Source organism: Theropithecus gelada, chromosome 17, assembly GCF_003255815.1.
Source record: "Theropithecus gelada isolate Dixy chromosome 17, Tgel_1.0, whole genome shotgun sequence".
In the NCBI taxonomy this organism is placed as follows: Eukaryota; Metazoa; Chordata; class Mammalia; order Primates; family Cercopithecidae; genus Theropithecus; species Theropithecus gelada.
Window position 1 is genome coordinate 70,075,667 of NC_037685.1, and position 16,772 is coordinate 70,092,438.

Below are 16,772 nucleotides of genomic sequence, written 5' to 3' on the forward strand. Positions count from 1 at the left end.
ATAACCATATATATTTAGCTCTCCAATTCTGTTTATTTATTTCATGGAATTCTGGGGTGTTCCAGAAAGAAAAAATTGTCAGTGACCATGCTGAAAAACAGTGAATTACATTTTTTAAAGGACCCTAGTTCTATTAAGTGCTTAGAGAATACTATCCCTTTTTATTATTCCACTTGACCATTTATGACTTAGATTGTGAGTCAGAGAATTCTTTCATGGAGGAGTTTCTTATTGGCTTATATTTTATAGTTAAAGAATGTTTCTTTTCTTTTTTTATATAATATCCAGCAACACATGCAAAAGTAAATGTGAAGAGTTTTAAGATTGCATAAACTTGTAGGAGTAAGGATATTGTACAATGTGGATATACATTTACTTGGTCTTGTTTGACAAGAAGTTCTAATCCAAATGTAGCTCAAAGCATATATAGCAAAACCATAATTGAGGCAAAAGCAAAACAGAATCACAAACTACCCAACACCTGCAGTGAAACACTTTCATCATCAGACCCATTCCCAGTTTTCCATTTCATGAGGTCAAAGCAGGATCAACTTTGCTTTTCAGGATAAAATGACATGCAAAAAATTAACAAGGAAAATCTTAATAATCCAAGGGAAAATGAAACTAAGAAAATGATATTATGTTTCTGTAAAGGTATTGGCACAAGAGATGGGACTGCAGAAAAAGACAGAGACTTCAAGGGCAAAGCACAGAAACAAGTGCAGTTCAACCCAGGCCAGACCAGGGCCACATGGCGAGTGAGGATCCTAAGTGATGGGGAGCATGAGCAGTCTGAAACCTTTCAGGTGGTCCTCTCAGAGCCTGTGCTGGCTGCCCTGGAATTCCCCACAGTCGCCACTGTCGAGATCATTGATCCGGGAGATGGTAAGAGCCATTGTCAACTGGTTTATGTTGTTGTTGTTGGGCTGCTATGACAAAATACCTTATAGGGGTATAGCTTATAGTTTTAAATTCAATGTTAGAAATTTCCATAGAGAGAATCTTCTAGATTAATGATTCATTATTCTCAGATATGCTGACAGGAAGAGGGAAACTAAAAAGTAATAAAAGATGCTATATATACATAAAATATGTATAATATATAAGTATATATTTGGCCGGGCGCGGTGGCTCACGCCTGTAATCCCTGCACTTTGGGAGGCCGAGGCGGGCGGATCACGAGGTCAGGAGATCGAGACCATCCTGGCTAACAAGGTGAAACCCCGTCTCTACTAAAATACAAAAAATTAGCCGGGCGTGGTGGCGGCGCCTGTAGTCCCAGCTACTCGGGAGGCTGAGGCAGGAGAATGGCGCGAACCCGGGAGGCGGAGCTTGCAGTGAGCCGAGATGGTGCCACTGCACTCCAGCCTGGGGGACAGAGTGAAGACTCCGCCTCAAAAAAAAAAAAAAAAAAAAGTATATATTTATATATAAATTATATTACTAGATTTTATGTGTATATAAATATAATTATATATATTTTTTCCAGCTAGTACAATTTTCATATTACCAGAAAATATTTTATTATATATATAAATTATTTACATATTTATATTTAATTTTATTTATATATTATATGTGTGTGTGTATATATATAATCGTTTGTAAAGACAGGGTCTTACTATGTTGCCCAGGCTGGTGTCAAACTTCTGGCCTCAAGCCATCCTCCCAACTCAGCTTCCCAAAGCACTGGGATTACAGGTATGAGCCCCTGTGCCCAGCCAGGGATGCTATATTTTTCCAAGTAAATGAACTATCCATAGAATTACCAACATGTTCTTCCTGTTATTTTAATTCTATCATTTAATACTGCTCATGTCATTTTTCTTAAATTAATTCATCACTTTTTTGAGTCCTTTAAATGTCTTAACGTATCTTTGAAACAAACGGCTTGAGTATGAGATCATTCTTGAATTAATGTGTTCCCCATATTACTTTTAATTATTCAAGATTTCTTCATATATTTACCAGCCAAAAATTTTTATTTGGCCATATGTTTCCACATTTGTTGCATGATACCCACCCCACCCACCCCCATTTTGTAGTGAACACAGTGTTTTGAATCATTGCTGTTAATTTCTGTCAGATTACATTTTCTTGTCAATGCACACCTCGGCTGATGCTGGTAAAAGTGAACCTTAATGCTTTTGTGTGTAATTTGACCTTTTTCTTCCCCCTGTCATACTTCTACAGTCCTGGCTTGTCTTGATCTAGTCAGAAAATTTTAAAAAGAAAAAAAAAGATTGAATAGCTTTTTGAGGGCTGGCATTTATACAAACCCTGTAGAAACATCTAAAGTTAATATCCTGTCAGCAGCCAGACATGACTTTCTTTTAAACTTCCAGCCTACTTTATTTTGTCAATCAGAAAACTCTTAAATGGTTTGCAAAGATACAATCTACAGAGTACATGAAATAGAGACCTGTGTGGAAATCCCTGTGTTAAAAGACTAAGCGTAATTAAAGAAAGTGAATAAGAAAACTGGAGCTCTGACATCATTTGTTTAACTAACAACTCTGCCTTTAGTTAAATATGAAGTTCAATTATGTTTGTAATTTTCATTAAAGAACAGTTAGTGTTTACTTAATTTTATCTCCATTATCCAGAGATAAATAATGAAACTTTCTTTTGGTCTTGAACTTTGCATATATGCTTGAAAAATAAAGCTTTTCTCTTTTAAACAAGCCCAGGTCAGCTTTAATACATATAAACTGATTCATTAATTAAAACTGGAAGCCATTTTTTGATATTTTATTTCCTAACTAGTACAATTGCCATATTACTTGAAGAAATAAGACACTTGAATTCGTTTCTGCCTTCCTATTTATAAGCTCAGAGTGACGCTCAGCACCCATGATAGATCTAAGCAGTAGAATATTAAAAACGAAACAAAACACATACACAGCCCCCCACTTATATAATCTTTTCTTAGTGTAGGCTATGCCAAATGAAACTTTGCCATAATTTCATTTCATTTATTGATCATCTAAGTTGTTTCAGAATTTTGGAGATAAAATTCAGCCCTGTTTATTTCAAGTCATGATAATCCTTGGATAACTGACAAGTCTTCCATAATGCTTGGTATGCTCCGTGCCTTGTTGAAGACCGTGGGTCTTGAAACTGTAAGACCTGAAATTGCTTCCCAACTCTATTTCTAGTTGTATGACCTAAAATAAAATAGCTTTTAATAAAGTTTCCTAATGCACAAAATCTGAAAAAGTAATAATTATCATGTTACAGCATTCCTATGAAAGAGTTCTATAAAACATAAAGCAGAATGCAAATATTCTTATTTCTAATATCATAAATCTAATGTTAGATTTCATTTTAAGAAATTGAGTAATATTTTTTCCTAACAAAGGATCACTTTCCCCACCATTTAAAAACTTTGTTTCCTTTTGTACTGTCTCTCCAGCTCTTTGCATATAAATTCACCTGCCCCAGGAGCCATTATGCCTACAAGCTCTCCCTCTGCATATTCATTCTAGGACATGTTATGATGTTTTGTTTTCATGCATTAAAAATTTGTCCAGCTCATATTTGTGCTGGGTTCAGCACTATATATTGGGAATGCAAAGATAATAGCATAGAATCTCTGCTGTCAAAGACCACAGGGGATGGGACAGAGAGCCCTTTAACTTGTCACAGCAGAATGTGATGTGATAAAACAAGGTATGAACAGTATTGTGAAATTTAGAAGAGGGAATAACCAACTCTGCTTTATTTTAGGCTGGGAACTGGTTTTACTTATTAGCAAGTTTATGTAAACACATGTAAGTCTATGCTTTCCTCAATACTTTATAATGGTAACGACTGAAATCCATTGAGCAGTTACTATGCAATAGAGACTGTGTTTAGCACATTATATATGTTCTCTCATTCAGTCCCTTGTAGACATATGAACCATTTTAGGCATTTTACTTGTTTTCATATACAAGATAAGTAAAACAATGTCATGGTGATAAGTTCACTGATTAATTATGATTTGGGAAATTACTTTTTCTAACCATGTAAAATGACAGAAGACCAAAACTCAGGGGAAAGAAGAGCTCTAGAGGGGGAAACAATATATATATTTGAATATATATTGTTTAGTTTTATTATATATTTTCATATATATATATATTTTAAATACTGCCTCTGGCACTTATTAGCTGGAGGCTTTCAATTTTATATTTGGCAAGTTTTAGAGCATTAGTTCCAAAATTATATGACAAAAATAAGTTTTGTTTTGTTTTTTTTTTTGATGGAGTTTCACTCTCGTGGCCCAGGCTGGAGTGCAATGGCGCGATCTGGGCTCACTGCAACCTCCACCTCTGGGGTTCAAGCGATTCTCCTGTCTCATCCTCCCAAGTAGCCTGGATTACAGGCACTTGCCACCATGCCTGGCTAATTTTTGTATTTTTAGTAGAAACGGGGTTTCACCATGTTGGCCAGTCTGGTCTGGAACTCCTGACCTCACATGATCCACCCACCTTGGCCTCCCAAAGTGCTGGGATTACAGACATGAGCCACCGCACCCAGCCCAGAACTTTTTAACACACACACAAACGCATATCTATGTATTGGGTTCTCACATTTTATAATTATGCTCTTCCAATGCCGTCTATCCATATATTTTTAAAATTATATAGTTGTTATATATGTGAAGATTTTAAATGACTATGTATTTTATTTAATACACCAGCATCTACATCACTGAAAAAATATCACTACAGTTATATGCTTGCTTATTTATTTAACCTGGTCTGATACTCAGTGTCCTCATAGATGTACTGTAATACCCCACCCCCCGCCCCCATGCCTCCAAGTGTCTATGGCTCTCTGGTTGGGAACCATGACTCTGCGATCTGACCCTCATGTAAAGAGTGAGTTCAGTCACTCATTGAGATTGATTCTACAGTCTCCCCACACCCCCTTTTTTTCGAGACAGTATCTCACTCTGTCGCCTAGGCTTGAGTGCAGTGGAACTATCATAGCTCGCTGCATCCCCAAACTCCTGGGCTCAAGCAATGCTCCCACCTCAGCCTTCCAAGCACCTAGTAATAGAGGTACACACCACCATGCCCAGATAAGTGTTTCTTTGTTTTGTTTTGTTTCTTTGTTTTTTTAGTTGGTTGTTTTTTTGCAGAGACAGGAGTCTTACTATGCTGCCCAGGCTGGTCTTGAATTCCTGGCCTCAAGTGGTCCTCCTTGGCCTCCCAAAATGTTGAGATTACAGGCATCAGTCACCACACACAGCTTCTTCTTTCTTTTAATATGCACATAGAAAGTTCCAACTGGGAAGGGTTTAAAGTTCATGAAACACAACTCATTTTCTGGATGAGGAAGATGAGAAATAGAGCTTTGAAAACTTATCTCATTTAAACCTTATGTTTATAACTCTGTGATTTATATATCAATTTACAAAGATCTCTGAGGGTCAAGGAATTTACTTTCCCCAAGTCACCCAGCTAATAACTGCCAGAGGCAGTGTTTAAAATATATATATATATATATAAAATAATAAAACTAAACAATATATATTCAAATATATATATTGTTTCCCCTTCTAGAGCTCTTCTTTTCCCTGAGTTATGGTCTTCTTTCATTTTACATGGTTAGAAAAGAAGTAATATCCCAAATCATAATTAATCAGTGAACTTACCACCGTGACATTGTTTTACTTATCTTGTGTATGAAAACCACAAAGTAATTTCTTCCCTTCTTATGCTCTTCTCTTTTCTCTTTCTATTATATATTAAGCCTCGAATTTATTATATAGGTGAATAAAACTAAGCATTCTAAGAAAATAATTAAGACCAATTCAGCCCCTGCATTATGTATCTGTATATTTGACAAATGCTTATTAAACATCTACTCTATGCCAGGAATGCCGCTAGGATCTAGGTAGTAGAGAAGAAGGCATACTAACCCTTGAAGTTAATCATATAATTAGGTGATTGCATTCCCCTAGATTGTTACAATTAACAATATAGAATGCTATGTCCTCTCATAAAAGAACAACTAGAGTCCATAGAAGGAGTATCTATGGAGTATCCAGTCTTGAGAGAGAAGGAAAGGCTCCTAAGATAGAGATTCTTAAACTCCGTGTATTAAGTTCCCTAGCTGTCAGAAATTACACTATCTTTCCTTGCTCTTTAAAGCATATAGATATTAGTTAATGTGAAACATTTCCATTTTTGTTAAGGGAAAATATGCAAGACCCAAAACGTCTTATTTTATATAAAGATCCCATTCTTTTTTGACTTTGTAATTTCTAGCCAGAGTAAATGGAGTTTTATGTACATTTATTGGGAGAAAACAACCTCAAATATAGAGGTATTTGAATACAAATACTTAGCAAAGGTATCTAGAGCCTGTAACAGTGTATGTAATTATTTAGTTTGTACACTTGAAATGTCTGCCAACTTCTGATAGAAACTGAGTCATTCTGATATTTCCATGGTACCAAAATATGGCCAGGAACTAGTAGATTAAATATTTGATCTCTGTAATCATTTCTGGTGGGCCCATGGCAGGTTAATGCTATATAATATTTAATAGAGAATAAACACATTTTTAAAGGAATGTAGAACTTAACATTAAAGGTTAAAAACCTAATATTTATGGGTACAAAGAAAAGGCAAAAATGTGTATTCTGAATGAGCCAAATCCATTTCATACGATAGACTTCAGGTGACATAGGCTGACTACAATATGAAACCCAAACATTCATTCTTATTTTTGAAATTCTACACACTGTCAATGTTGACGTAAGGAGGTCACTGGCTAGCTGATATTTTTAGGTGAATGTGCCAAAATTCAAGATCCAGAATTAGTGAAATGATAGTACACTGCAGGTGATGACAGAGAAATGATAAAGCAGGCATGTGAGAGCTTCAACTTTAGTGAGTCAACCATTTTTTAAAAAGAAACTATCAGTGTGAAGCATAGGTCATCATCTTAAGGCAAACAAAAAATTTCAAACACTTGGTAAAAGTACAGCGCTTAGTTTCTGACACAGAGTAGTGGATAAGAAAAAAAAGGTGCAAAATAAAACTTGAGTCATGAAAAACTTTCTGAAAGTTTTTCCATTTACAAAATAAAAACATTTAATAATGCAAATGAAGATTATCAAAAGATTCACTTCATTTACTTATTTATTTAGAGATAGAGTCTCACTCTGTCACCCAGGCTGGAGTGCAGTGGCACAATCTTGGCTCACTGCAGCCTCCACCTCCCCAGTTCAAGCGATTCTCCTGCCTCAGCCTCCCAAATAGCTGGGATTACAGGTGTGCACCACCATACCCAGCTAATTTTTGTATTTTTAGTAGAAACGGGGTTTCACCATGTTGGCCAGGCTGGTCTCGAACTCCTGACCTCAAGTGATCTGCCTGCCTCGGCCTCCCAAAGTGCTGGGACTATAGGCACGAGCCACCACTCCCGACCCCAAAGATTCACTTTAACCAACACATTTGTATAGTACCAAAGGATAACTTTTGGACCTCATGATATCTTGATGTGAACTCATAGCACTTATTATCATGTGGTTTGGGTATGTTTACATTACTTTGATGTATTTCTTTTTCAAGCTCCTGTGAAAATTAGTCTGTATTACTATGTCTGTTTTAGAGTAAAACAAACAGACTATAGAAATATAAGAAAGCTGTCCAAGTTCAAATATATCAATGACAGACTCTGCTGTATTCAATGCCACTTGTTGACCAGTCTGAGGGCACCATAGTGGCCTGAAAATGCACTGGAATCTGGAATATCTGCTGAGTTGTTTTTGAATGTGACAAATTTCTTAAAGGCAAGGAACAATCAATGCCTTCATCCATGTACTCTATTTTCTTTTCCTTTCTTGTTCTATTATAGCAGATTTTTAGAAGATATTTTGTTCTATCATTATTTAGCAGTGTCTGTTTATTTTTTTATCCTCTGTAAAATATAATTGAGAGAAGGGACAAAATGTACATTCTCTTTCAAATGAAGCTACAACTACTTTATGTCTGAGAACAGAAATCAATTTTGCCTATGCTGTAGCACAGTCAAAACCTAAAAATAAAAACTGCAGTTACAAATGGCAGTACTCATTACAGTATAGTCACGTGGACTAATAAAGAATGCATCCACTTTACTCTTTCTTTCAAAATAAAGGGTAATTGAATCGATCTGAAAGTATAAAAGTAACACATGTTCATTGTCAAAAACAAATACAAGATGTTAATAATGGTGGAAAATGAGAGAGAGTGAAGGGATATATGGGAACCATATGCACTGTCCATTCGTTGGTCTCTGAATCTAAAACTGCTAAAAAGGAAAAAAACAACAGAGGTCTATTCCCTTAATTTCAAAAAGTCATTTGCAACCTTACCCCTTGGGAGTAACCATTGTTAACATTTGAGAGGACAATCCTGCAGTCATCTTTCTTCTTTGAGAGTTGACTATTTCTATAATGTAGCCCTTACTTTGTCTCTCAGTGAACACCTTCGCAAAGACAGTTGCAGTTCCAATCCAGTGTGTTAATGGGATTTGACATGTGTACTTTTATATTATGATATACATACATTATACTCTGTATACATACTAATATACTATATACATTATATACTTTTTCATACTTGTGAAGATTTATTAATATGCATATTGGACATATATTATAAAATTATACATACTTTCATAATTATGTATGTATATAATCATATATATATAATTTCTATGAAAATACTGGATCTTAAAAAAGAATTCTCAAAATATTTGTTTCTAACTTCATTTTTTTCTGATTCTACTACAATGGCCATCTCTCTGCCTTAGTAGTACTTTGTATTGCTCTTTTTCGTCTCAATTTAACCTTTTGATTTTCTCTGGTGTAAGTGATGCTCCCACTCCCAGCTACCCTGAGCAGTCTTCTCTTAGGCAGTAGCGTGTAGTGGTTATGAGCCTGGGTGGGCTCTGATACGGAGTTTCTGGGTTGAAATCCCAGCATCGCCACCTACCAACCTAACTTTCAGCTGTTCACTTAACACCGTGTGCCTCAGAGGTAAAGTGAGTCATAATAATTCTCACCTCAAAGGTTGTTGCAAGGATAAAACTAGCCAGTCATGTGAAGTGTTTAGAATAGATCTTAGCAAATAATAAGAACTCCATGCCTACTAACTAGTAATTTTTAAGGGTAGTCTACAAGTGCCACTTTTAGGAATTTTGCACTTAAAGTGCTGTGCTTACTTAAAGCAGTCTGCATAGACACTTCCATTGTATTTATAATGTGAAGTTGGAAAGGAATGTTAAGTGAAAAGTCTATCAGGGAAGCCTTTCTTTGTCTCTGTGATGACCCTTTTCCAGTTTTTCCCACAGCTTACATATTTCTGTTAGAAGTTAGGTCAACAGAAGACCTAAACTTGATACTGGGCCTATTTACTCTCTGTCAGATTGACTGTAGGAGTGAATTCCAGAGCGAAGGGCACAGCCCAGACACTCGCTTTTCTTTTTTATTCCTAATTCAAACTTACTGGCACTGGCAAGAAGTCCTGGGTTGTTTAATCAAACCTGCGTGGGTCATAAGGTATAGGAAGAATCAAAACTCAGGTGCTTGAGCTTTAAACGTTTAAAAAGCTTATTAAATTAAAATCCCATACATGGACCACTTCTGAATAACTTATTTGAAAAGAAAACCCTGGCCAGTATAGATTAGGAGTATAGAATGAATCTTATGAATAATCAGCACTGTGTTAGTCAGCTCAGGCTGCTATAACAAAATGCCGCAGACTGAGGTGGCTTAAACAACAGACATTTCTTTCTCACAGTTCTGGAGGCTGGAGAATCCAAGACCGAGGTACCGGTAGATTTGCTTCCTGGTAAGGGGCCTCTTTCTGGCTTGGAAATGGCTACCTTCTCTCTGAGTCTTCATAAGACATTTCCTTGGTGCATGCCCTTGGAGAGAAAAATACCTCTGTCTTCCTCTTCTTATAAGGACACTAATCCCATCCTGAAGGCCCCACCCTCATGACCTCACCTCATCATGCAACCTCCCAAAGGCTGCATCTCCTAATACCACTGCCTTGGGGATTAGGGCTTCAACATATAATACAGGATGAACACAAACATTCAGCCCATAATAAACCCTAAAGGATGAGAATAGATGGACACATATCAGGAAACAACATACGCTGGACCTTTCAGAGGGTGGAGGGTGGGCAGAGGGAGAAGATCAGGAAAGATAACCAATGGGTACTAGGCTTAACATCTGTCCAGCAAGGCATCATGGCACACATTTATCTATGTAGCAAACCTGCATTTGTACCCCTGAACTTAAAAAAAAATAAAAGTTAACAAAAGCCTAATAAATCAAACTTTATGTAATATTTCATACTAATGCCACGGAGTCCATGACCTGAAGACTGCCAAAATCTAGGTGGTACTAGAGCACATTTGCATAAGTTAATGAAAACAAACTCACTGAAACTAATTGAATATTTGACTTGAATTTTCAGTGATACTTGGTGTATTATTTGTACTCAAGTCTTATGATAATTTCTACACTGAAATTTTGTATTTGGTAAAAACCTTAGTTCATAATAATAGGTGTAATTCTTGCTCTTACTAAAACTCATCTTAAAAATAAATCAGCATTCTCAGCAAACTAACACAGGAACAGAAAACCAAAGACTGCACATTCTCACTCATAAGTGGGAGTTGGACAATGAGAACACATGGACACAGGGAGGGGAACATCACACACTGGGGCCTGTTGGGGGGTGGGGGGCAAGGGGAGGGAGAGCATTAGGACAAATACCTAATGCATGCGGAGCTTAAAACCTAATGATGCGTTGATGGGTGCAGCAAACCACCATGGCACATGTATACCTATGTAACAAACCTACACGTTCTGCACATGTATCCCAGAACTTAAAGTAAAATCTAAAAAAAAAAAAAAGAATATTAAAAAAAAAAAAAGTATTCACTTGGGCAGGTCACATACTGAAATTGGAGTTAGCACGGCCCCTGTGCAAGGATGACAAGCAAATCTGTGAAGCGTTCATATTTTTGATGTCTGAATGATGGTGAGGACGTCCCTAGCTACCAAGATTGCTGATACACGAGTAAAAAAAATAAAAAGTAAAAACCAGCATAGACATTTCTCTCCATGTCACTTGTTTCCATTTAAAGCAAAACTTCTTGAAATAAATGCCTATACCTGGTGTCACCTGTTCCTCTCCTCACACATCTCTTAAACCTACTTGTTCAGGGTTTATTCACCCTCTACTTCACTGGAACAGTTCTGGTGAAAATAACCAACTTCTGGTGACAGATTTATTTGCTAAATCTGATGATCCCCTCTCAGTTCTTCACTCATGTGACATGTTAGCAGCTTTTGAAACAACTGATCCTTCCCCTTTCCTTGATATGCTTTTTGTAACCGGCCTCTGGGGCCCACACTCCTCTGGTTGTCCTCATTGCTAGGACTTTTTCTCAGCCTCATTTGCTTGGTTTTCTTTATCTCCTTGACTTCTGAGTGCCCCATGGTGAATCCCTAGATCCATTTTCTTATTTATCTGTTATCTTCCTCTGTGTGATTTTATTCTGACTCGTGGCTCTACATACCATCAACATGTTCAGTTTAGATTTCCATTCGGACCTCTCCACTGACATCTGTGATTCTATACTCAAATGGCTAATTTGACATCTCAGCTTGGATATTTAAAAAGAACCTCAATTTTAATATGTTCAAAATGGAACTGTGGATTTCCGCTTCTAAATCTGATTCTCCTACCATCTTCCTCACCTGTATACACAGCAATTTCGTCTTTCCAGTTGGTTAAGATAACAAAACTTGGAGTCATCCTTGATTCTTGTTTCTTGCACATACCACACCTGGTCCGTCAGAAAACTCAAATGGCTCAACCTTTATATTCTGTCATGCAGCCCTGTCATTCCACCTCCACTGCCACTGCCTGGTCCAAGCTTCCCTGATCCCTTGCCTGCATGGTTGCAAAATCTCCTGATCAGGCTCTTTACTTCAACTCTCGGACCTGGTGTCTCTTTATCTTACAGCAGCCACAGCTTATGTTCTTAAAGTATGTCAGATTATGGAACCCTTCACCCCATCTCCAAAGCCTTCTTATGATTTCATATTGAGGGACTGAATATGAGAGACATATTCAGTCTCTCACATTCAGTCTCATATGCCAGACCACACATTAAAATACAACTCTGCAGCACAGCCTACAGCAACTGGAAAGCCAAAGACAACTTTTTTTGGCAATCAGCCCCCAGTGGTCAGGATCTGATGATGGCTTTCCTGATTTTTGTCTCCACTTCAAATTTTGGAACAACCAGACAGAGCCAAATATGCACCTCTAACCATAGGATACCCAACTTCTAGTTAATCCACTAGAGCTTCCCCACGCCAACAACCTCCAGTGAGGGCACACCTGAAGCCTTCCCTTTTTTCCACTATTAGGCATTCCTGCTTCTCTGCCTGTCTTTGAGTCTTTATCAAAACACAGGTGACAGTGGCTGATTCCATTGCTAAAGCAAGTTCTGAATAAACAGCATTTGCTTGTTCTCTTCCCATCTGGTCTTTGTTTATTTCCGTATCTTACTCTGAGTAAAAACCAAAGATCTTCCAATAGTCCTGAAGGGCTCATGTGACCTGCCCACCACCCACCTCTTCACCACCTCTCTAGCCTCATATGTTAGGCTCTCTTCCTTGCCCAATTTGCTTCAAGCACAGTGGCCTCCTGGCTGTTACTTGTACACACTTGGCACAACCTGCCCCGAGGCCTTTTTCATTTGTCCATCCATTTACCTGGAATTATCTTAAGTTGTTCATATAGGACATTTGATTACTACCTTCCAATCTCAGCTCCAGTGAGATTCGAATTCTACCAGAGACTTTTTTTTGCAACTTCCCTGTGTATCTCAGACACCATATCCAGCCACAGCCTTCCCTGTCACCCTCAGCATATTTTATTTTATTCATGTAATTTGTTGCCCCTAATATACTATTTTCTTATATACATATTTGCTTCCTCCTTCCCACCCCTCAACTATAATAAAACCCCCATGAGGCCAAGGATTTTGTTACTTCTGTATCCCCTGCACAGTGTCTGGCAAGTCAATGTCACTCAATCAATATTTGATAAATAAATAATTAGCTACAAAATCTTATATTCACAGATTTCTTAAAATGGGAGCATTTTAAAAATTAGTAGATCAGTCACAACCCCGGGAGAAAACAAATGGCACACGCAAAATGAGTAATTTAAAAAGAATTGAATCACATGACTCTTTTAGAAAGGAGAGGGCAAAGATCCATTAACACCTAGGCATGATAAAGTGCTTTGAGGCTAATGAGAGCAGCCCTATCACTACATCTAGGCACAGGACAGGAGAGGCTAGCTGAGGCCAGAGAGCAAGCTAGGCCTCTACAGGCACTCTAACCTTTTGTGGAGGGTGTGCAGCCAGCTCTGGAAACCCTGAGGGAAACCAAGGGAATAAACACCTGGCCCACTCTGCTTTTGCCCTCCAAGTTCCTTCCTGTATTCCCCATTGGCTGACCCAACCAGGAGCCGGAATGTAAGGGAAACATTAGGTGTGGTTCTCATTTGTCAGCTCCTGGGGCACAGCACAGGGTGAAGCAGGGTGGAGCATGGAACCTCCAAGGCTGTATCTACCGTTCCAGCAATCTTTCATAATCATTAAAAGTCATAAGGTTAACTGTTTTAAAAATAATCATGAAGTGTTTTCTGTGGGGGTATGAGACTCTCAGTGAAACAGACTCCCAGTCAAATCCCAGAGTATCTGTTTGGGGTTTACAATGTCAAACCATTGCACTAAATGGTTGTTATTATTTTACATGATAACTGCATTTTTTAAAACAAATTAATTATGCCATTTTTATTATTTAGCATGCCCTTTGACTGTGTTAAAAAAGAATAATTGGTAATGTTGTATATGTTATTCTGCCAGGAGTAAAAGGGAGCCACAGAAATATTCCTTATAGCTGATAAATGGATTTATCAATTCTAAGGGAACAGCTATTTTTTAAAATGTTGAACAATGCATTATTGTAATTTTAATCATGAATTGTCCAAAAAGAACACACTGTGGATGAAAAGAACAACAGAACAGACGTTTCAAGATCTGAGTTCTAATCCTGCCTTGGCCAGCTATTGGCAAATAAGTTCAACTGCATGAACCTCAGTTTCCTCATCTGCAAAGTGGGAGATGGGACAAGATGATGTTTGAGGTCATTTCTAACTCTCAAATCGTACTCCACTGGAAGCTGTTAATGTGTGCCAAGAGAACAAAGTTAGATAAAAACTGTGTCAGCATGACTTATTCATTTAGAAGCAAGCAATGACTGGAGATAAAAGCCATGCTGGGTTTTGTTTTTAGATTTCAGAATTCACTGGTCCAGATCCTATACCCTTTATACCCACTTCTTTTCCCCTCTCCTTCCTCCCTTTCCTCTCACTATATTATTCTAAAGAATATTCAAGGGGGGAAAAATCAATCATTAGAGAAATTTTAATTCTGTATGATTGTTTCAGAGGTAAGAAGCTCAGACAAAAATAATGCCTGCAATTGTGTTTTCTCTTTAGAATCAACTGTATTTATTCCCCAGTCCAAATACTCCATTGAAGAAGATGTTGGTGAGCTGTTCGTTCCCATCCAGAGGAGCGGAGATGTGAGCCAGGAGCTAATGGTGGTCTGTTATACCCAACAAGGTAGCTCGATTTGCCAAAAAACTAAGATAACTCCCAAGAGATATAAATAAGCCTTTTTAGCATATTGGAACCATAACATTTTGCCATGAAGGGTATACTTTATCAATTTTCCATAGATACAGAAAAGGATTTATTTAGAAGTCTTTCTTCAGGATTTCTCCTTTGAGGAGTCCTCTTTCTGATTTCACTTGGTCACTTACTGCAATACTCAAGGCTTTTTGGACTATAAGGAACTAAAGCCCACCCAAGCCTGCTCAAGTAGAAATGGGTTACTATTAAAAAAAAAAAAAAAAAAAAAAAAGAGCCAAAATGATGCATGCCCAAGGAAAAGAAACTAATTTAAAACCAGTTTGAAACTCATTTCAAAGAAATATCAAAATGTTTGTTTAGCTCATGAGCACATATCCTATGGAAGGTGATTTTATATAATACAAAATTAAAATTAATACATAATATTCACTAATATACTAAATACCTTTCTAGGAAATAAGCAGATTTTCTAAAAATGCAAAACCAATGGTTATATATACTGATATCAGAGTAGACTTTTGCTAAAATTTTCATTCGTGGATATATGATTTGAAAGGCAGTACAGAAGAGTGATTAAAAGCCGACTTCAGAGTCCGGGCTCGGTGGCTCATGCCTGTAATCCCAGCGCTTTGGGAGGCCGAGTCAGGTGGACCACAAGGTCTGGAGTTCACAACCAGTCTGATTGACATGGTGAAACCCCGCCTCTACTAAAAATACAAAAATTAACTGGGCATGGTGGCGCGCATGCGCCTGTAATCCCAGCTACTCAGGAGGCTAAGGCAGAAGAATTGCTTGAACCTGGGAGGTGGAGGTTGCAGTGAGCGAAGATCACGCCATTGCATTCCAGCCTGAGCAACAGAGCGAAAATCCGACTCAAAAAAAAAAAAAAAAAAAACCAACTTCACGACCAGCCTTGGACTCTGGGTCCCAGACCAAGTGGTTCAACTTCTGAAAACCTCAGTTACCAAATGTGTAAAGCCGGGTAGAGTGGTGGAGAGGATTAAGGAGACAAGTATGTGAAGCACTTGGCACTTTGCCTGTGCATAGTAAGCTTTTGAATAGTAGGGGCTATTAATCTGTAACACTGTGTTGATCTAAAGTCCATTGACAGGAAAGACAGGAGAGAACACTTGAAATGTAATATTCCTTATAGGTGTATAGGTTTGAGGTCACTCTCAAGTTAACTCATGATACTAGTATGTAGTTACTACATACATAACAGTATGTAGTTACTATTGCAATTCTAGGGGTGTTCACGTCTACAACTGACCATTAAAATGCTGTGTATGAAAATAATTGGCCGGGCGCGGTGGCTCAAGCCTGTAATCCCAGCACTTTGGGAGGCCGAGACGGGCGGATCACGAGGTCGGGAGATCGTGACCATCCTAGCTAACACGGTGAAACCCCGTCTCTACTAAAAAATACAAAAAACTAGCCGGGCGAGGTGACGGGCGCCTGTAGTCCCAGCTACTCGGGAGGCTGAGGCAGGAGAATGGCGTGAACCCGGAAGGCGGAGCTTGCAGTGAGCTGAGATCCGGCCACTGCACTCCAGCCTGGGCGACAGAGCGAGACTCCGTCTCAAAAAAAAAAAAAAGAAAGAAAAAGAAAAAGAAAGAAAATAATTGTGTCTGGAAATCTCTTTGTCTTATGTTCTACAGAAAAATCTTTTGAATTCTCTCTGCTTCCAGGAACAGCAACTGGAACTGTGCCGACTTCCGTGTTGTCTTACTCTGATTACATATCCAGGCCTGAGGACCACACCAGTGTTGTCCACTTTGACAAAGATGAACGGGAGAAACTGTGTCGGATAGTCGTAATTGATGACTCCTTGTACGAGGAGGAGGAAACCTTCCATGTCCTTCTGAGTATGCCCATGGGGGGGAGAATCGGATCACAGTTTCCAGGGGCTCAGGTTACAATCGTTCCTGACAAAGATGATGGTGAGTACTAATTTACTTGAAAATTCTTCTTGCCGGGAAGAACAACATGAGGAACAACTTTCTAGACAGAAAAAATGGGAATTTA

The 16,772-nt window shown here is 38.1% G+C and overlaps 1 protein-coding gene and 1 pseudogene across 1 annotated transcript in view; both read left to right on the forward strand.

Annotated features, from left to right (window-relative positions):
• Positions 1-16,772, forward strand: part of FREM2 (FRAS1 related extracellular matrix protein 2) — a 178,280-nt gene that overhangs the window by 85,763 nt on the left and 75,745 nt on the right. The window contains exons 4-6 of the mRNA XM_025364577.1: positions 655-885; positions 14,592-14,717; positions 16,436-16,687. Coding sequence (XP_025220362.1) covers positions 655-885; positions 14,592-14,717; positions 16,436-16,687 — 609 coding nt within the window. The remainder of the gene's footprint in view (positions 1-654; positions 886-14,591; positions 14,718-16,435; positions 16,688-16,772) is intronic.
• LOC112611239 lies at positions 10,868-11,031 on the forward strand (annotated as a pseudogene).